Raw genomic sequence first — 22,140 nt, forward strand, 5'->3', positions numbered from 1 at the left:
ATGAAAGGGGAGAATAAAGACAAATTAAAGTTGCAATCTCTGTCAAGTCTGCTGTAAACAAATCCAAATATTCACAGAAAGAGGAAGTGCAGATTCAAATTAAAAACAAACAACAACAAAAAAAACTTATCAAACCGTGAAAGGAGTAGGAAAGAGCCGGCCTACAGCGCCCACGGAGCACGGGAAAGGATGCTACTCGTCAGGGTCAAAAAGTGCGAGCTCACAAGGGGGGTAAAACCAGACACAGCTACTGAGTCGGGCTGAGAACCAAAGGCGGGAAGGATGTCTCACTTACCACTCTCTACCTTGAATTTTTCGTGCCGCCCCTTTAGGCCATCGATCTCGGACTGCTGATCAGCAAGGAACTTTTCAAGTTTGTTCTGGACGGACTTAGGCAGCTTGTTCAGCTCCGTGCGCTCCAGCACTTGCTGCAATACCGCCGCCATGTCGGCCGGCGCAGGGGCCGCAGCGGCCGATGGGGCAGAAGTAGACAAGAAAGATGAAGACCAGGAGAACCCAGGAGTCTGGGCCGTCGCCTCCGTCGCCTCGCTCGGGGGCTCCCGCGTACCTGCCCGCCGCAGACTCCCGCGGCGGGACCCTGGGAAATCGAATTCTGTGCTAGCAGCGGCACCAGACGTGCCACAGCGCCCGCGCCCAAAGTGCGCGCGCAGCTACCGGAAGCTCTGCACCCTGGGAATTCGAGTCCAGAGGCAGCCCCTGACCCCCACCGTACACTCCAATTTCCGGTTCCTCTTTCTACCCAATTGAGGCACGCAGGCCTCTGGAAAACGTAGTGCTTCCCACAATCCTTTCCCGGAGCCCAATCCCGCACCGCCCATTTCGCTTCTTTCTCTCTTCCCGCCCTTCGACTCTCCTCGCATGGTAGCATACCACTGTCCGCGCGGTGGCGCCACAAACATACTTGTTGACCCGCGTCCCTCCCTGAGGAGCTGGGCGACCTTACCCTCAAAGCCCCGGGCTGTCATGGGTCGTCCTTTTTGGCGGCTTCTAGGTACTAAGCCACTAGAGGGCATCTTTCCCAGTAGGGCCAGACGACTAGCGCCGAGCTACCGCCACGCTCTCTATGGCGCCCGGAAGGGGGCGGGGTGGCGGGGGCAGTTGCTTTGGCAGAGGCACTGCAAGTGAAGGGAGGGGGCGGCTCTGCGTCATCACTCCGCGCTAGTGAACTCCCGAGACACCGAGTTTGAGGTGGGAAGTGAGGTGTGGGAAGTTGGTCGCTTTCTGATGAATTCATTGGCTGTGAAACTGAGGGAGAATCTGGCCCTTCCAAAAAAAAAAAAAACCCATTGCCCTGAAGCCCCTACTGCGGCAGACTGTTAACGTCGACGGATTTATTTGCCGCGCGTGCACATTCTTAGTACAGGTGAGTTAGTCTAAGGGTGTAATACTTATATGTGTCTGTGTTTGTGTATGTGCACTTGGATACTGAAGGCTCCCTTTTTTAAAGGAGAAAGAATGTAGCCAGCATGGGCAGTCTTACAGCTCTGACAAACTTCTCGTTTGGAAAAGCGTATCTAGCTCCCATTTATTGATTGATTGGCACTGGTTGATTCAACATGAATTTAAGGGGCCTGATTAAAGGAAACAGGAGTCGAAAACCCTATGGAGTGCTGTTCTTACTCTGATACTTATGAGGTCGCTGTGAGTGGAATTAACTCGAGGGCACCTGGTTTATGTTGTAAGGTAACATTGCAAAAAGTGTTCTACGTATTTCTGATTGCTGGTATATTGATATTTTTGAAACTGAAAAAAATGTAAACACTTTGTAACATGTTTTCTGACACATTTTTAAAAACCACTTCTCACTCTGCCACCATAACAGAACGGACTATTGTTTCCAAATCGTAATTGTGTAACTTTTAAGCTGAATGTGCAGATTCTTTCATATTTGATTCCTCTTCTGAAATAAATTCTTGTGGTGGGGCAGTGGTTAAGAGCTTGGCTGCTAACCAAAAGATCAGCAGTTCAAATCCACCAGCCACTCCTTGGAAAACCTATGGGGCAGTTCTTATCTGTCCTATAGGGTCACTATGAGTCAGAATCAACTCCACGACAATGGGTTTGGTTTTTTGTTTTTTTGTATATTTTATATAAATACTTTAAAGTTGTTGGTATATACAGTACTGTACTATCTCCTCTCCCACGCGTCTGTCAGTTTGTTGTACTGTGGGGTCTTGTGTGTTGCTGTAATGCTTGAAACTATGTCACCGGTATTCAGGTACCAGCAGGGTCACCCATGGTGGACAGGTTTCAGCTGAGCTTCCAGACTAAGACTAGGAAAAAGGTCCTGGTGGTATACTTCTGAAAAGAATTAGCTACTGAAAATCTTATGAATAACAGTGGAACATTGTCTATTATAGTGCCAGAAGATGAGCCCCTCAGGTTGGAAGGCAGTTAAAAGACGACTGAGCACTCAAAAGCTGTCTACTCAAAGTAGAGTCGACCTTAATGACATGAATGAAGTTAAGCTTTTGAAACCTTCGTTTGCTGATGTGGCACGACTCAGAATGAGAAGGAACAGCTGCAAGCATCCATTAATAATTGGAACTTGAGATGTACGAAGTATGAATCTAGGAAAATTGGAAGTCGTCAAAAATGGAATGTATAAACATAGATATTTTAGGTATTAGCAGAAATGGACTAGTATTGGCCATTTTGAATTGGACAATCATATGGCTTACTATGCCAAGAATAACAAAGAGGAATGGGATTGCATTCATAGTCAAAAATAATGTTTTAAGATCTATCCTGAAGTACAACGCTGGCAGTGATAGGATAATATCCATACACCTACAAGAAAGATCAGTTAATACAACTATTATTCAAATTTACGCACTAATCACTAAGGTCAAAGATGAAGAAACTGAAGATTTTTACCAACTTCTGCAGTCTGCAATTGATCAAACATGCAATCAGGATGCATTGATAGTTACTGGTGATTGGAATGAGAAAGTTGGAAACAAGAAGAATCGGTAGTTGGAAAATACGGCCTTGGTGATAAAAGTGATGCTGGAGAGCACATGATAGAATTTTGCAAGACCAACGACTTATTCATTACAAATACTTTTTTTCAACCACATGAACGACGACTATACTTGTGGACTGCCCCAGATGAAATACAGAGGAATCAAATCTATTACATCTGTGGAAAGAGATGATGGAAAAGCTCAATATCGTCAGTCAGAACACGGCAAGGGTCTGACTGTGGAACAGACTATCAGTTGCTCCTATGCAAGTTCAAGTTGAAGCTAAAGAAAATTAGAACAAGTCCACGAGAGCCAAAGTACAACCTTGAGTATATTCAACTTGAATTTAGAGACCATCTTGAGAATAGATTTGATGCTTGGAACACTAATGACCAAAGACCAAATGAGTTGTGGAAGGGCATCAAGGACATCATACACGAAGAAAGCAAGAGGTCATTAAACAGGAAAGAAAAGACCAAAATGGATATCGGAAGATGCTCTGAAACTTGTTTTTGACCGTTGAGTACCTAAAATGAAAGGAAGACATGATGAAGTACAGGAGCTGAACAGAAGATTTCAAAGGGTGGCTCAAGAAAACAAAGTAAAGTTTCATAATGACATGTGCAAAGGCGTGGAGTTAGAAACCAAAACAGAAGAACACACTTGACATTTTTCAAGCTGAAAGAACTGAAGAAAAAATTCAAGCCTCACGTTGCAATATTGAAGGATTCTATGGGGAAAATATTAAATGACGCAGAAAGCATAAAAAACAGGAATACACAGAGTCGCTATACCAAAAGGAATTGGTTGACGTTCAACCGTTTCAGGAGGTAGAATATGATTAGGAACCAGTGGTGCTGAAGGAAGAGGTCCAGGCTGCACTTACGGCATTGGCGAAAAACAAGACTCCAGGAACTTACAGAATACCAGTTGAGATGTTTCAACAAACAGATGCAGTGCTGAAAGTGCTCACTTACCTATGCCAAGAAATTTGGAAGTCAGCTGCCTGGCCAGCCGACTGGAAGAGATTCATATTTATGGCTATTCCAAAGAAAGGTGATTCCACTCTTATTCAGCATTGTGCTGGAGGTCCTAGCCAGAGCAATAAGGCAAGAAAAAGAAAGGGCATCCAGATTGGTAAGGGAGAAGTAAAAGTATCCCTATCTGCAGGTAATATAATCTTATACACAGAAAACCCCAAAGAATCTACAAGAAAACTGCTAGAACTAATAGAAGATTTCAGCAAAGTATCAGGATACAAGATAAACATACAAAAATCAGTTGGATTCCTTTACACCAACAAAGAAGAAATCACCAAATCAATAGCATTTACATTAGCCCCCAAGAAGATAAAATACCTAGGAATAAATCTAACCAGAGATGTAAAAGACATATACGAAGAAAACTACGAGACACTACTGCAGGAAGACAAAAGAGACCTACGTAAGTCAAAGGACATACATTGCTCATGGAGATGAAGGCTCAACATTGTGAAAATGTCAGTTCTACCCAAAGCGATCCATGGTTACAGTGCAATACCGATCTAAATTCCGACGACATTTTTTAACAAGATGGAGAAACAAATTACCAACTCTGTATGGAAAGGGAAGAGGCCCTGGATAAGTAAAGCATTACTGAAGAAAAAGAGCAAAGTGGGAGGCCTCACACTACCTGATTTTAAAACCTATTATACTGCCATGGTAGTCAAAACAGCCTGGTACTGCTACAACAACAGATACATAGACCAATGGAATGGAATTGAGGATCCAGATGTAAATTTTTCTACCTATAAGCAGTTGATATTTGACAAAGGCCCAAAGTCCATTAAGTGGGGAAAAGACAGTCTCTTTAACAAACAGTGCTGGCTTAACTGGATATCCACCTGCAGAAAAGTGAAACGAGACCCATACTTCACACCATGTACAAAAAATAACTCAAAATGGATCAAAGACCTAAATATAAAGTGTAAAATAATAAAGATCATGGAAGTAAAAATGGGGACAACACTAGGAACCCTAATACATGTAATAAACAGAATGCAAAACATAACTAACAATGCACAAACACCAGAAGAGAAACTAGATAATTGGGAGCTCCTAAAAATCAAACACTTACGTTCATCAAACAAAAGACTTCATCAAAAGAGTAAAAAGACAACCTACAGACCGGGAAAAAATTTTGGCTATGACACATCTGATCAGGGTCTAATCTGTAATATATACAAGATGCTGCGAAACCTCAACAACAAAAAGACAACCCACTTAAAAAATGGGCAAAGGATATGAGCAGGCACTTCACCAAAGAAGACATTCAGGCAGCTGACAGATACATGAGGAAATGCTCATGATCATTAGCCATTAGAGAAATGCAAATGAAAACTGCAATGAGATACCATCTCACCCCAACCAGGCTAGCATTAATCAAAGAAAAACACAAAATAACAATTGTTGGAGAGGTTGTGGAGAGACTGGAACACTTATACACTGTTGGTGGGAAAGTAAAATTGTACAACCACTTTGAAAATTGATTTGGTGCTTCGTTAAGAAGCTACAAATAGAAATACCATATAATCCAGCAATTCTACACCTTGGAATATATCCTAGAGAAATAAGAGCTGCCACATGGATAGACGTATGCACACCCATGTTCACTGCAGCACTGTTCACAATAGCAAAAAGATGGAAACAACCTAGGTGCCCATCAATAGATGAATGGATTAACAAATTATATTCACATAGTGGAATAGTATGCAGCGATACAGAACAATGATATATCTTTGAAATATCTCACAGCATGGATGAATCTGGAGGCATTATGCTGAGTGAAATTAGTCAGTCACAAAGGAACAAATATTGTATGAGACCACTATTATGAGAACTCAAGAAGAGGTTTAAACACAGAAGAAAACATTCTTTGACGGTTACAGAGGGTGGAGAGAGGGAGAGGGGAATTCACTAACTAGATAGTAGACAAGAATTATCTTAGGTGAGGGGAAGGACAACACACAATACAGAGGAAGTCAGCACAACTGGACTAAACCAAAAGCTAAGAAGTTTCCTGAATGCAACCAAACACTTCGAGGGACAGGGTAGCAGGGGTGGGGGTCTGTGAACCATGGTTTTGGAGGTCATCTAGGTCAATTGGCATAACAAAGTTTATTAAGAAAATGTTCTGCATCCCGCTTTAGTGAGTGGCATCTGGGGTCTTAAAAGCTTGCAAGCGGCCATCTAAGATGCATCAATTGGTCCCAACCCACCTGGAGCAAAGGAGAATGAAGAACAACAAAGACACAAAGAAAATATTAGCCCAGGAGACAAAAGGGCCACATAAACCAGAGACTCCATCAGCTTGAGACCAGGAGAACTAGATGGTGCCCAGCTACCACCAGTGACCACCCTGACAGGGAGCACAACAGAGTCCCTGACAGAGCAGGAGAAAAGTGTGCTGCAGAACTCAAATTCACATAAAAGACTAAATGGTATGACTGAGACTACAGGAACCCCAGAAGACTTGGCCCCCGGACTCTGTTAACCCAGAACTAAAACCATTCCCAAAGCCAACTCTTCAGACAAAGATTAGACTGGACTATAAAACTTAAAATAATACTTGTGAAGAGTGTGCTTCTTAGTTCAGCTAGATACATGAGACTAAATGGGCAGCTCCTGTCCGGAGGGGAGATGAGAAGGCAGAAAGGGACAGGAGCTGGCTGAATGGACATGGGAAACCCAGGGTGGAAAGGGGGAATGTGCTATCAAATTATAGGGGTTGCAACTAGAGTCAGATAACAATGTGTATAAATTTTTGTATGAGTAATTAACTTGAGCTGTAAACTTTCACCTAAAGCACGATAAAAAAGAAAAAGAAAAAGAAAACACCAAAGAAAGGTGATCCAGCAGAACACAGAACTTAATTGAACAGTATCATTAATATCACACGCAAGTAAAATTTTGCTAAAGATTTAAAAGTGGTTGCAGCAGTATATCGACAGGGAACTGCCAGAAATTAAGCTGGGTTCAGAAGAGGACGTGGAATGAGGGATATCATTGCTCATGTCAGATGGATCCTAGCTGAAAGCAGAGAATACCAGAAAGATGTTTATGTGTGTTTTATTGATTATGCAAATGCATTCAACTGTGTGGATCATAAATTATGGAAAACATTGTGAAGAATGGGAATTCCAGAACACTTAATTGTGCTCATGAGGAACCTGTTCAGACAGAAGAAGGGGATACTGTGTGGTTTAAAGTTAGGAAAGGTGTGCGTCAGGATTGTATCCTTTCACCATACTTATTCAATCTGTATGCTGAGCAAGTAATCTGAGAAGCTGGAATGTATGAAGAAGAATGGGGCATCTGGATTGGAAGAAGAACTCATTAACAACCTGCGTTATGCAGATGACACAACCTTGCGTGTTGAAAGAGAAGAGGACTTGAAGTACTTATTGATGGACCAATAAGCAACATCATGATCAACAGAGGAAGGATTGAAGTTGTGAAGGATTTCATTTTAGTTGGATCTACAATCAACACCCACGGAAGCAGCAGTCAAGAAATCAAATGACATATCGAATTGGGAAAATCTTCTATGAAAGACCTCTTTAAAGTGTTGAAAAGCAAAGATGTCACCTTGAAGACTAAGGTGCGCTAGACCCAAGCCATGGTGTTTTCAATCACTTCATATGCTTGTGAAAGCTGGACGATGAGTCAGGAAGACCGAAGAATAATCAATGCCTTTGAATTAAGATGTTGACGAAGACTATTGAATATATCATGGACTGCCAAGAGAATGAGCAAACCTGTCTTGGAAGAAGTACAGCTAGAATGCTCCTTAGAAGCAAGAATGGCAAGACTTTGTTTCACATACTTTGGACATGTTATCAGGAGAGATCAGTCCCTGGAGAAGGACATCATGCTTGGTAGAGAGTCAGCAAAAAAGAGGAAGACCCTCAACGGGATGGATTGATATAGTGACTGCAATGATAGGCTCAAGCATAACAATGATTGTGAGGATGGCACGGGACCTGGCAGGGTTTCGTTCTGTTGTACGTAGGGTCACTATGAGTTGGAACCGACTCAGTGGTACCTCACAACAACAACAACTATCTGCTAGATTCACAATATTTCACCTGCTGTTTCTTGTAAAAATTAAAAATTAGTAGGGCAGAAGGGAAAGGAGTAGAATAGTACGATGAAGTAGAGGGAAGTTAATACACAAAAATGTTTGCGTTAAGTCACTGCTAAGAGTGGAAAGCCCTTAACTGTGTTGAGGCATTAATGAATTAGATAGATAGGCAGTTCTAGACTTACTTTTTTAAAATGGAGTGTAAACATGTTATGCTTGAATAGTTGTCAGAAAAGGCCTAGGTAAAATGTAATGCATTTTGAGACAAAACTGAGGAGGCTCTGAGAAAACAGTGTCCACTGTGGTATTTGAAACTTAGTTTTAGAGTAATGCAAACTGTGACTTGCAGTTTACCTCAATACGTTGACAGCAGTCTTGATTTTGTGGTACTGAATAAGATTCAAATTATGTACAGACCCTCAAATGACTTATCTCTTGGGAAAGTGCATTTAAATATATCATTTAAAATATTGCAACTGTATTCCCATAGTCTTTGTCTGTTTTTTTTAGTTTTTTTTAAAATATCATTTCTACGTTTTTGTCTCCCACACTGAACGTGAACTTCAGAGCATTGATCATAATTGCCTACCTGTTTTAGTGAGCATCTTTGGGTTTAAGCTACAGAAACTCAAATCAAAGGAGCATAAGCCAGTAGGGTGAACGTACTGGTTCCCATCCCCAAACTGGAGAAAGAGCAGAACAGGAGCTACTCTTAGTAATGATTAAATTGAGGGACTGTGTAGGAGTCCTCAGTATGAGCATAGTATTTAAGAGCATGGATTCTAGAGTCTGACTGCCATGAGTTTACATCCCATCTCTGTCACTTTCCGGCTTTGTTACTTGGACAGTTATTTAATCCCTTTTGTTTCAGTTTCTTCATCTATAAAATGGGGTTACATAATAGTACCTACTTCATGGAGTTGTGGGAATGTTAAATGAGTTACCACATGTAAAACACTTAGAAAAAGACCATGTACAAAGTAGAAGCTATATAAGTGTTGTTATTGCATTGCTATTTATCTACTTACGTGATTTTTATTGTACTGTGAGTTACTCAAGGGCAATTATCAAGTGTTATTCATCTTTGTGCTATCTCTCCTGATGCAACTTCTAGCATATAACAATTCTTCAAAATACGCTTATTGGTTAAATGATTCTCTTTACCTTCCAATGAGCTAGTTATTCAGAAATTATCATCTTTCCTGTTTTAGAAATGAGAACAGTGAGGCTCAGCAATAGCTTATCAAAAATCACACAACTAAGGAGCAGTAGATCTGAAATAAGAAGTCAGGTATGTTGGCTACTAGTTTTGTGTCTTCACCCTTTGCCGACTACAGAAGATAGGTTTGGTCCCTTGTGCCAACTCTGATTTTGGAGCCCTGTGGCACAGGGGTTAAGAGCTCGGCTGCTAACCAAAAGATCGGTGGTTTGAATCCACTAGCAAGTCCTTGGAAACCCTGTGGGGCAGCTCTACTCTGTCCTATAGTGTCACTATGAGTCGGAATCAACGCAACGGCAATGGGTTTGGTTTCTTTTTTTTTTTTTTTAGTGCCAACCCTAATTGATTGGCAGTTGTTTCCTGCAGCACTGTGTGAGAATTCTGAAGCTACATTTGAACTTTGCTAGAAAGAATGCCCTATTTAATAAGCAATCACTGCAAGGCATAGGGTAGAATTAGGATATACCACTTCTCTCACCATACTACCCCAGGATTTAAAAAAGAAGGAAGTCGTGTATTTACCTAAAAATGCTATATATGTATTTTTTTCTTTTAATTTAGGAGATTGAGTTAGCACTCAATAATGGGAAGAACCTACATTGTAGAAGAAGGTGTTGGCCAATATCTTGCAAACATCGATCTCCAAGGAAAGGCTTTTGTTTCTGGTCTTTTAATAGGACAGGTATGTGTCTTTTAACCTGCATTTATTGATAAATTACTCATTTATTAAAAGTTATAATATGCTATTTAACAGTAATCTCAAGGTGTGGTAGGGAAGGAATATGTTATAGAAGAAGGAAATTTAAAGTGCATCCTTCAGGAAAAGCCTGAAGAATTAGGACAAACCTAGCCTAGGTTTGCTCAAGTCAGAACACATTTACCTTCTAGCAGTGTAAAAGGAATTTATTATGTAGAAACTCCTAAATTAGAATTTTAACAGTTCATTTGCACTGTTTTTTGTCTTTCCAAAGTGTGTTGTACTCCCTTCTATTCTTTATACTTTCCTGGTTATCCAATTCTTTAAGAAATTAGCTTTTGGCAATTTTATTCCCATTCTTATCTTAGCTCAAACTTGTTGTGTCAGTGGTAATATCTTTGTTACATGTGCTGTAGTACTCACTTTATTGATTTATTTCTTTTAATGTTGGTTTAATAGGGAAAGAAGGAAGAGCTATAGGGGAAATCGGGAAATTTGGCAAATTCTATTTCCCTCTTGGAAGTAAGCCTTAAAAATCAACACAAAATGGAACAGAGATTTGGGCAATTACTTTTAAAAAGCACAAGCACTCATTTATTATAATTGAAGAAAGAATATGTTAGTCATTACGAAGGACTAAGTGGTCAGCAGTGCAAAGGAAATAAAGGAGAGTCACATAAGCAAATTGGCTATATCTGTTCAAAAACTATTTAGGTGAGAGTACACTGTGGCCCAGGGGCTTGATTTTGAGGGCTAATAGCAAATAAACTCTGCTGTGACAATTTTCTGTGTATCTTAGCCTGACGCCTTAGAACATCCAAATTGCATAACTAACTCCTCTTATTCTGATTTTATTCCCAAGTGACTTTCTTTTATAATTCGATACACCACATTATTTACTTATAAATAATGGTCTGCCCAGAGGACTCATGAGTTCAGACCTTTTCATGGTACTCTGGTTTCCTACATTATTCTGAATGAATTTAGTTAATGTCAGTCCAGCCTGAGAGACAGGTTCTGTGGCAGAACTTTCACAAATCAGGTTGCTTAGCTTGGGAGACATAGGGCAGACCCTGCACTGTTCACTCAAGTGGTTCTGTTCTTTGAGGCCTCTCAATAGACAGCCAGACAGCCTTGCTTGGCAACAATGTAAACTTCTAGGTAAAGGCTGCTTAGTATCTGTCTCAGTCATCTAGTGCTGCCATAACAGAAATACCACAAGTGGATGGTTTTAATGAAGAGAAGTTTATTTCCTCACAGTCAAAGTAGGCTAAAAGTCCAAATTCAGGGCATCAGCTCCAGGGGAAGTCTTTCTCTCTCTGTCGGCCTTCTAATCAATGTTCCCCCGGACTAAGAGCTTCTCGGCGCAGGGACCCTGGTCCAAAGGACGCGCTCTGCTCCCAGCACTGCTTTCACGATGGTACGAGGTCCCCCTGTCTTACTGCTCACTTCTGTCTTTTATATCTCAAGACATTGCCTCAGGATACAATCCAATCTTATAGACTGAGTCCTGCCTTACTAACACAACTGCCGCCCATCCTCCCTCATTAACATCATAGAGGCAGGATTTACAACATATAGGAAAACCACGCAATACCAGGAATCATGGCGCGGCCAAATTGATACACATATTTTTTGGGGGACATAATTCAAACCTTGACAGTATCTAAAGTGGGGCTCTTCTGGTTGGAACTTTTTATTTAAATTGTTTTACTTCCCTTTATTTTAAAAATTAAAGGGAAGAAGAACCATAGAGAAAGATGTGGTCAGTAAAGTTAAAAAAATCAGGGAGAATGACCCTCTTACCTGCTTGTGTTACTGGATTTAGGCTGTTTCTGGAACTCAGCAAGACCGCCATCTTATAAATAAGCCTCTTACAATTTAGGGCCTTCTACCCAACCCTTGGAAACCCTGGTGGCATAGTGGTTAAGTGCCATGGCTGTTAACAAAAAGGTTGGCAGTTCGAATCCACCAGGCGCTCCTTGGAAACTCTATGAGGCAGTTCTACTCTGTCCTGTAGGGTTGCTATGAGTTGGAATCGACACAACAGCAACAGGTTTTTTGGTTTATGTGATCCACATTCAAGATATTCAAATAGATAAGGAGCTGATAGTCATACATTAAAAGATGAACAACATGTAGGGAAAATGTTGTAAGGCTATAATGAAAATTGGTTTCCCTGTAGGTTCCATTGTGATATGTTGTTGTTGTTAGGTACCATCAAGTTGATTTTGACTCATAATGACCCCATGTGACAGAGTAGAACTGTGCTACATAGGGTTTTCTTGGCCGTCATCTTTATGGAAGCAGATCGCCAGATCTTTTTCCTGTGTTGCTGCTGGGTGGGTTTAAACCACCAACCTTTTGGTTAACAGTCAAGTGCTTAACCTTTTGTGCCACCAGGGCTCTTTCCATTATCGTACAGGTATTAATAAGCATCTGCTACAAATATTTCTAATTGATGCATGCCATAAGAACTATACATTCTTCAATCAGGTATCACTCTAATACTTTTTACTTTGTTTTTGAAGTGTTCTTCACAAAAGGATTATGTGATACTTGCCACTAGAACACCACCCAAAGAGGAACAAAATGAAAGCCTTAAACATCCCAAAGATAAGATGGACAACTTGGATGAAGAATGGGTCACAGAACATGCCAACCAGGTCATCATATTGTGTTCTTTATATCGTTAAGTTCGTACTTATTTGATTAACAAAATAAAAGCATTTTAACTTCAAGCTACTGGACTAGGATTTCAGAGTAGTCATTCTTAAGTTTTTAAAACTTGCATAGTATATAAAAAATAGAAGTATTTTCTACTCTGCTTCATCCATGATTGTATTGTTTATTTTGTTGACTACCTATGTCTAGTTTTAAAAAGGCATTGCGTTACTTATAAAAATAATTCATATGATGAGGAAGGGAAAGGGGGAGTGACTGCTTTGGGGTATGGAGTTTCTTTTTAAGGTGGTGAAAATATTCTAGAATGAGAGAGTGGTCATGTTTGCACAGCTCTGTATATATAGACTAAAACGCCCTGAAATGTAGACTTTAAAAGGTGAACTTTATGTTATGTCACTGAATTATAGCTCACTAAAGCTATAGTAGAAAAAGAAAAGAAAAATAATGTTTCATGCATATTCAAAGAAATTTGATAAACACTCCAAAAAAAAGAAAACAAATACAATTACCTAAATTTCTATCATCCAGAGAGAATTGCGCTAGTATGTGTATGTATGTGTGTGTGTGTGTTTGTATGTGTGTACCGTATGTTGTTGTTGTTGTTAGGTAGTGTCAAGTTGGTTCTGACTCATAGCGACACTGTGTACAACAGAACGAAAGACTGCCCTGTCCTGCGCTATCCTTACAATCATTGTTATGCTTGAGCCCACTGTTGCAGCCAAGAGAGGATGGCGAGACTTCATCTCCTGTACTTTGGGTATGTTGTCAGAAGGGACCAGTCCCTGAAGAAGGACATCATGCTTGGTAAAGTAGAGGGTCAGCAAACAAGAGGGAGACCCTCAATGACGTAGACTGACATAGTGGCTGCAGGACCAGACAGCATATCATTCAGCATGCACTCAGGGTTGCTATGAGTCAGAATCAACTCAACAGAACCTAAGAACAACAACACTCATTATTAGATGATATAATTCATTTAATAATTACCTTTAAGTAAATAAATTCACTCATCATTCTCTCTCTACCCACTCCCAAATCTGCTTCCTTCTCCTGTAATGGCAACACCATCCTCTTAGACACCCAGGGTAAAAATCTCAGTCATCTTTAGATATTGTTTCACTTTATCTCCTCACTTCTATTGTACTTGGTCACCAAAACCAAAAAAAAACATACCCATTTCCATCAAGTCGATTCCGACTCGTAGTGACCCATGGTCACTAAATCTTCTTAATCCTACCTCTTTTCTGACAATGCAGTTCTAGCTCACTACATTAGTTTGTTCTGGCTGTACTTCTTCCACGACAGATTTGTTTGTTCTTCTGGCAGGCCATCGTATATTCAATATTCTTCGCCAATGCCTTAATTCAAACGCAACAATTCTTCTTCATTATTTTTTATTCATTGTCTAGCTTTCGCATGCATATGAGGTGATTGAAACTGTCATGGCTTGGTCAGGCACACCTTAGTCCTCAAAGTGACATGTTTGGTTTTTAACACTTTAAAGAGGTCTTTTGCAGCAGATTTGCCCAATGCAATATGTTATTTGATTTCTTGACTGCTGCTTCCATGGGTGTTGATTGTGCATGCAAGAAAAATGATGAGTGTTAGAATAAGGTAAACGTGGAATTATGTCCTCCAGTCAATTTTAAATCCTTTAAACATAACATATCTGTGTATGTGATTGTATGTATGTGATGTATGTACACATACACAGCCATGTCTGTGCGTCTGTGAATATGTTTATGATGGGAGAGGAAGTTTGTAGTTACAAAATATTTAATGCCATCTTCTAAATTAAAGATAAAATATTTTTTACTGAAATTCTTAATCATTTTTAAAGTACTTTCTACTCTAATTTTGCTTTTGTTATCTTATAAAACTTTATATAGTAAATGTTTTTACCATATAACTGTTTTACGGCTAGAAAGAAATGATTAATTTTTTAATGTGTTCATGATTTTTAGAAAGATATGTAGTTTCCCCATTGTAAATATAAAAACTTTATTCTTGTTAGGCTTGTGTTGCTGTAGTAAATACAATTTATGACATCTGAGGAAACTACTGGCAGCCATAATGTAAATAATGTATTAATATTAGATTATGATATTTAATTTTATGAAGACTTAACTTGGTGATCAGTGTGCTTACACAGTAAATACACAAAAGCTTAGCAAAGCAACTGTGATCTCTGAGAACAGATTGTAGAAAAAAAATCCACTTGGCATTAAGAAGTAACCACATTCATGTGAAGGGAAATATAGATATTATGAGGGACAAGCTGGTAGTGTATATCAATATCCTTAGAAATATGCATAACTTCTTAACCCAATAATTTACCTCAAGGGAGTTAGGTATTCTAAGTAAATAATCCTATGACACAGAAAGACTTACTAGGATTTTTAATTAGTATTATTTTAGAAAAAAGAAACATTGGAAATAACAAAAATGTTCAATATCAGTAAATTGGTTTAAAAAGTTGAGGTAAACCTAAATAGAAAATAATGGATTTTCAAATCAGGTTCTCTCTGTTCAAATCCCAGGATCTAGTATGCTGCTAAATATTATAGGGATACAAAGGTAGTTAAGACTCAGTTCTCCCCTTAAGGAGCCCCCAGACCAATCACTAAGGTACGCAAATAACCATACGCAGGGCATGTGATGAGCTCCATGATAAAACTACACCGACGTCCTGTGGGAGTTCAGAGACCAAAGGATCAAGGAAGGTGGCTTCCTTAAGCTGACTTTGAAGTATTTGATAGGGTTCAGATTTGTAGAGGTATGGAGGAAAGTCCTTGCAGGCTGAAGGGACAGCCAGGGTAAAGGCACAGAGTTGGTAAACTTAGGTCTGTGCATGGCGAACAGTGAGTAGTTTTTGACTGAAACTTAAATTTTTTAGGGAAAGTAGTGTCAAATGAGGTTCTGAGTGTCAGATTGGCCACATTGTAGAGTTTGAAATGCTAGTTTATGTTAACAGCCTAAATTTTAAGCTGATAAATGGGAAGCTATTGAAAAAATTTATAAGATATTTTAGTCTTTGGTCTCATTAGGAAAGGGTTTATTTAATGATGTAGCTAAAGGATGTCATTGTTAAATGGTTCTGTTTATAAAGTAGTTCTATTGTGTCTTAATTATCTAGTGCTGGTATGAAAGAAATATCACAAATGGGTGGCTTTAACAAAGAGAAATTTATTTTCTCACAGTTTAGAAAGCTAGAAGTCCAAATTCAGGGTGCCAGCTCTAGGGCAAGGCTTTCTCTCTCTACTGGGTCTGGAGGAAGGTCCTTGTCTTTTTGAGCTTCTGCTCCTAGGAGATCTTCATATAGCTTAGCATCTCTCTTCCACCATCTCTGCTTCTGCTCACTTGTTTAATCTCTTTTATATCTCAAAAGAGATTGACTCAAGATACACCCTACACTAATCCTACCTCATCAACATAATGAAAACAACCCATCCCCGAATGGGATTATAACCACAAGCATAGAGGATTTACAACACATATTTTGGGGGGTCATAATTCAATCCATAACATTCCACTCTTTGCCCCCCCCCCAAATTCATGTCCTTGTTACATGCAAAACACATTCACCCCATCACATATGGTAAAACGTTAAGGATATTCTAGAAAGATAGTGTACATAATAACACGCCATTCATCTTGGTTACTGTCATGGGTTGAATTGTGTCCCCCCAAAATGTGTGTCAACTTGGCTAGGCCATGATTCCCAGTATTGTGTGGTTGTCCTCCGTTTTGTAATATGATGTAATTATTCTATGCGTCGTAAATCCTAATCTCTATGATGTTAACGAGGCAGGATTAGAGGGAGTTACATTAATGAGACAGGAGACAATCTACAGGATTAGGTTGTATCTTGAGTCAGTCTTTTTTATGATGTAAAAGAGGGATGTGAGCAGAGAGGAGAGAGACCTCTTAGCACTAAGAAAGAAGAGCTGGGAGCAGAGTGTATCCTTTCGACCCAGAGTCTGTGTGCTGAGAAACTCCTAGACCCAAGAGAAGATTGATGACAAGAACCATCCCCCAGAGCCGATGGAGAAAGAAAGCCTTCCCCTGAAGCTGGCGCCCTGAATTTGGTCTTCTGGCCTCCTAAACTGTGAGAGAATAAATTTCTGTTCATTAAGGCCATCAACTGGTATTTCTGTTATAGCAGTAGCAGATAAGTAACACAGATACCGTCTGTTTCTTAATATTATTATCAGTTTTTTAAAGTCCTTACCTTATTGCTATGCATGTAGTTGATACTCAGTATTTGCTGATTCAGATTCTCAAACAGAAAGGACTGACTATAATGCCAAATGTTTATGTTAGCTAATATTATATTTCTATTTTTAGGTATCCAGAATGCTACCAGGGGGACTTTTAGTTCTTGGAGTATTCATCATTACAACTTTAGAACTGGCAAATGATTTTCAAAATGCCCTACGCAGAGTAAGTCCAATCTGTCAAAAATTCTTAATACGGTCAGAGTTATGTATTATTTTAATTGAGAATGCATATATACAATGATACTAATGTATTTAAATTAGTGATTCATAATTCTTTATGTTAGGATTATATTGAAACAACTTTCCACCTAATTGCTTGGATATCTTGATAATACATGTAAATATTTATATTTTCAGTCAAAGCTAAATATTTTAAAAGTCTTTATTTTAAAAATTATTTATTACGATTATGAAACAAGCTACAATGGTTTAAAAGAAGTTTTTCTTGTGTAATAGCAATGTTCTTCAGCTACACCTTCCGTTTAGTACCAAAACCAAACCCGTTGCCGTTGAGTCGATTCCGAGTGATAGCAACCCTATATGACAGAGTAGAACTGCCCTGTAGCGTTTCCAAGGAGTGCGTGGTGGATTTGAACTACTGACCTTTTGGTTAGCAAATGTAGCTCTTAACCACTGCACCACCAGGGTTTCCATTTGGTACCAAGTAATTGCTAATAATGTGAAATTGACAGTTGTTGAGATTCTTCACCATCTGCTCAATTATCTCAAGATCCTGAGAGTGAAACATAAAGAAATGACAATCATATACTTATTTTTTATTCTTGGACAGAGTATTTATCCTAAATCCACTGTTTTGTTTTAATTTTATTCCTGTGTTAGTGAATTGAGTAACATAGTCTAGAACTAAATATGAAGGCCCACAAGCTGTTTTCCCTTAAGCCTAAACCTAAAGCAATCTTTGAGCAGCCAACTTTCACCTCTTTTAGTGTTCAAGATCCAGATGAGTTTTCAAAACAAGGGTATTTCATAGCCCAACAGAAAGTGGGACCCCAGAATCTTAAGAAGCACAAAATCCCACAGAATCCCCCCAAAACTTTTACTAGTTAAAAAGTGTGTAAGAACTGTAGGTGCTATAGATTCTTTTGGTCACGTAACCTGCTATCAAATGTCCCACCCTCAAACCTTTGATATTTGCACCTAAGGGAGTAAGGGAAGAAAATTGAGATATTCCCCTACCCTGGTCACTTATCCAACCTTCTGCCATTTTTTTCATTTTGCACCGATTTACCTCTTTCACGGTTGTTGTCTTTGGCATTTTGTGACGTAATCTATTTCTATTTGTATGTAATAGCATTCTGTGCATCCTTTTGTGGTTGGCCCTGGATTAAATGGGGTGAATGTGGGGCCAGTGCTAGAGAGCTACAGACAGGTCCTCCTTCCTTTTGCTTTAGTATCTCTTCTTTCTAAGAAGCATATATCTCTTCAGAAATGCTTTGTCTCAAAAATGGTCGAGCTTCAGTTGCCTAACTTTGTTACCATTGGCCTTCATTGAGGGACACTATAATAAATAACTTTATAAAACTTGTCGGTGTCTCGCATAAGGTTACTGTTAAGAACTTTGTTCATTATATTACATAATGTTGTCTTTAGGGAAGAAATGTCTTTTGGATATCATTATCAAGAAAGTTATGCCTCTTCTGATCTATTTGTTTGTTTTCAGCTATTGTTAGAAAGCTTAGAGCCAAATTTATAACCCCTTACCACAATATGAAGTATGCATTTTCATCATTCTTATTTCTGGTATGAATTCAAGTCACTTTAATTTTTTTCACTTTTAATTTGTTATTACTATATTTTATGTATCCTTGTATATTGCTTTAAATCCTTAATAACATTTAAATAAGAAATGCTAAATGGTTGACGTGATTCATTTTTGTGGGTTAAAATCCTTGTCATTTCTCATTCTAATTAAAGTAATCTGTAATCTGTACTGTATTTCATTTAAATGTTATCCAAAATTAGTCTTCCATGTCCAGTTGATCATTCATGACAGCAAATTATATTTTTCTACTTAAAATCTAGTTTTATATTTTCCTAAAAATGGAATTGAAAATGGTTAGTAATCAGTTTCCTTTTTTCTTTTGAAGAAAAGAAAAATTAACAATACAGTCATGGAATTTGAAAGCTAGAGGAGAGCTTAGGGACATTATAATTGTCTTTTTCCTGCGCTCACTTTTCTTCTTTTCATTTTGCATTCAATTGATGTGTGGTTTTTTCCCCTTCAGCTAGTCTTTGCTGTTGAAAAGTCTATGAATAAAAAGAAACTATGGAGTTTCACAGAGGAGGAAGTCTCAGAACGAGTGACACTTCACATTTGCTCCTCTACAAAAAAGTATCTTTTATTTGGGTGTTTATTATTTAAAATATATGGTGCCTATCAAAATAATGCTCCTGCACAACTTTTCTTTTTTCCAAAATTTAATTGAATCACCATCATTTTTACGATAGTCATGGTTTGTAAGTTTTTCTTTAAATAACATATAACTAAGGCTGCTAATAATAATAGTAATAATGGTTGTTAATCATGTCTTAAGGTTGTAAAGAGTTTGAGAGAGAGATAGCAGGGGTTCAGGATTCTGATTTCTTTACCAGCTATCTATACTTGTATACCCAAGCACACAATAGGTCCCCTAGAGAGAGAGATGCCCAGCTATCAGCTTAGGTAAAGTGATGCATTGATTGTGTGAAAGCTTTCATTTCCAATTCCTATAGATAAACTCTGCAGGAGAAAGATGTGACAGTCTGCTTCCATAAAGATTTACAGTCTTAGAAATCATATGGGGCAGTTCTCCTCTGTCCTGTAGGGTCACTATGAGTTAGAAGAGACTTGATGGCAGTAGGTTTTTGGGGTGTAGATAAACTCTATAATTCAAAGCACAAGTTGGTTTTGAATTTCTGGAAAACATCCAAGAAATTTTCATGACTTTGACTTAAGGTCAAATGACACTAAAAGCCCATTATGGGGCCTCCTCAGCTTCTCTCCTCTACATCTTGCCAGGGCAAGGGTAACTTCCAAGTGGAAAAGCAGCTTCACCAAGGAAGTGTAGCAGTCCAAGGGCTGAATAAACTAGGACTTCAAGGACAAAATTCAAAAAGTAATGATTTCTTCAGAAGCAGAGATTTTATTTCTTATAGTATTAACTGGAACGTTCATGTGCAAGACCTTTGACCCAATAAATATTCTTAGACTTGACCCCATCCAAGTCAGTATTCCTCTTCTTTGTTAAGGAGGGTGTGTATTGAAGAAAATTTTGCAAGGGCTTCCATTCTGTTCATTGTCATTAGCAGGATTTGTAGGTGGAAGGAATTAGTTTTCAAGCACCACAAATATTATAGGTAGAGCATGTTTGTATATATATGTATAATGTATATATTATTTAAATAATATATACATGTATACATACATACGTCTATATATATGTAATATATACACGCATATATGTGTCTTTAAGTGTATAAACTATGATTTTGTAAAAGTTCTTATATGCATGTACTACTTTTTATTTTTTAATGGTTTTTTTTTTTTTATTTGATTATCAAGAATTGCTTCTTTTTTTGGTCATTTCTGTCCTTAATTAGTGAAGAATATTTTGTCGAACTTACGATATCCGTGATCCAAAGGTAAGAAAAATTACTCTTTAAAGATATTTCTGTTGCAAATTTTTAAATAAAATTTATTTTTATAATTAGTCTTAATTATTGTCAATGCCATTACTTCCTATTGATGTTCACAAGCACCTGTAGTTTTTTTTTTTTTTTTGGAATGTACTTACTTTTATTAGAGGCAATAATGAACACAAAGAAAACATATATTTTTAATCATTAGAATATTTTCATCAGATGCGTTCTATCTTGTTTATGTGTTCAGTTTTTTATTTGGGGGACAGTTTTTTATTTGAGGACTTTTAGTAGTTACAGTGCCTAGGAAGCAAGCTGTCTGTATTCAGTGAAACGCAGACTTAGATTTTGAAAAAGTGACTTTGTAGCTCTCTATTTTCATAAACAAGGAAGTCACAGAAATATGGAGTTTAGTTTATTGAGGAGACGCAGCAGTTTTGAATCAGGTTACACAGGCACACAACCTAAATGTAATGTACTTAATTAGCTAATTTAAATAAGCTAACATGATTGCTGCATAGTCTGTTAGCAAGGATAGAACAGAAAGAACACTTACAAGTTCACTTGGTGATTGTTTGTTCCACATCAGAAGCTTCAGAATCAACACTATTGAAGCTGCAGGATCAGAGGGCTTTTTCAGATTTCTGAACATGGACATTTCTGATCTTTTTTCTGCCTACCCTTTGGCAGGGAGGGTGAGGTGAGGGGGTGCCAAGGTTACCTGGCTTGTACTGAAGAGCACTGAACTTAATATATACCTCATTTTTATTTAGTTCTAATCTGTAGCCCTTTGATCAAAGAATTTGGCAAAGTATATTGGATATCAGATTGTACGAGTTATTATTTTGTACATTTTATAATATTTTATTGATCTGTGTACTTCTCCTAAACCACATATGTTATGCTTTTCCTTCTTTCTCACTGCTAAAGAGTTCAGCAAGACCAGCAGATTGGAAGTATCAAAATGGACTATCAACTTCATGGCTTTCTTTAGAGTGTACAGTTCACATTAATATTCACATTCCACTCTCTACTACTGCTGTCAGCTATGCTCTGGAGAAAAATACAAAGGTATCAGGGTGAAAAGTGTTTTCTTTAGTAATTGCTGAGTACAAAGTCTGTTTTAATTCTGGTTGTCTGTGCCATTCATTAGATAGTCCTCAAACATCATATTCTGTATATAAGGATATAGTTATAAGTAACTAACTATTCCTACCTCAGCCAGATTATAAATTTTCTTAGGCATAGGACAGTGTCATAATGCTGGTGTATTTAGCACAATAGGCATTCAATAAAAATTTGTTAGCTAAAATGTAGTTATATAAATTTTAAAATATAATTATGTAAAATGAAATTATGTAAGAAGGGTTACTGTTTGGTCTTTTTGCTGTCTTGGTCTTTAGTTCTATCTTAACTTTTCCAGTCCTTTTTGCATTTCTATACCATTCTTTTGTTTATCTCATTTCTTAATTTTCTCTTCTTTGCTTCCTACTGAAGGAGGCAAATGAAGTT

At 38.3% G+C, this 22,140-nt stretch overlaps 2 protein-coding genes across 12 annotated transcripts in view; one reads left to right on the forward strand and one right to left on the reverse strand.

Moving 5' to 3' along the window:
- Nucleotides 1-1,138, reverse strand: part of TPR (translocated promoter region, nuclear basket protein) — a 57,518-nt gene extending 56,380 nt beyond the window's left edge. For all 7 annotated transcript variants that reach the window (XR_002823492.1, XM_004372919.2, XM_023728133.1 and 4 more), the window contains exons 1-2: nucleotides 965-1,138; nucleotides 296-598 (exon numbers count right to left, since the gene is read on the reverse strand). Coding sequence is in view for 6 of the 7 variants with exons in the window: in XM_004372919.2 (XP_004372976.2) it covers nucleotides 296-598; nucleotides 965-1,034 (373 nt within the window). In the remaining variant the exon portion in view is untranslated. The remainder of the gene's footprint in view (nucleotides 1-295; nucleotides 599-964) is intronic.
- A 64-nt stretch (nucleotides 1,139-1,202) lies between these two features.
- ODR4 (odr-4 GPCR localization factor homolog) overlaps nucleotides 1,203-22,140 on the forward strand; it is a 51,335-nt gene continuing 30,397 nt past the window's right edge. For 2 of the 5 annotated variants that reach the window (XR_002823493.1, XM_023728143.1), the window contains exons 1-7: nucleotides 1,219-1,384; nucleotides 9,889-10,009; nucleotides 12,556-12,690; nucleotides 17,057-17,152; nucleotides 19,236-19,342; nucleotides 20,595-20,631; nucleotides 21,559-21,699. Coding sequence is in view for 4 of the 5 variants with exons in the window: in XM_023728143.1 (XP_023583911.1) it covers nucleotides 9,911-10,009; nucleotides 12,556-12,690; nucleotides 17,057-17,152; nucleotides 19,236-19,342; nucleotides 20,595-20,631; nucleotides 21,559-21,699 (615 nt within the window). In the remaining variant the exon portion in view is untranslated. Of the gene's footprint in view, nucleotides 1,385-8,451; nucleotides 9,400-9,888; nucleotides 10,010-12,555; nucleotides 12,691-17,056; nucleotides 17,153-19,235; nucleotides 19,343-20,594; nucleotides 20,632-21,558; nucleotides 21,700-22,140 lie in introns of those variants that run through there. The other 3 variants (XM_023728145.1, XM_023728144.1, XM_023728146.1) reach the window with 3 other exon arrangements.

Source organism: Trichechus manatus, unplaced genomic scaffold (assembly GCF_000243295.1).
Source record: "Trichechus manatus latirostris isolate Lorelei unplaced genomic scaffold, TriManLat1.0 scaffold00021, whole genome shotgun sequence".
Classification (NCBI taxonomy): Eukaryota; Metazoa; Chordata; class Mammalia; order Sirenia; family Trichechidae; genus Trichechus; species Trichechus manatus.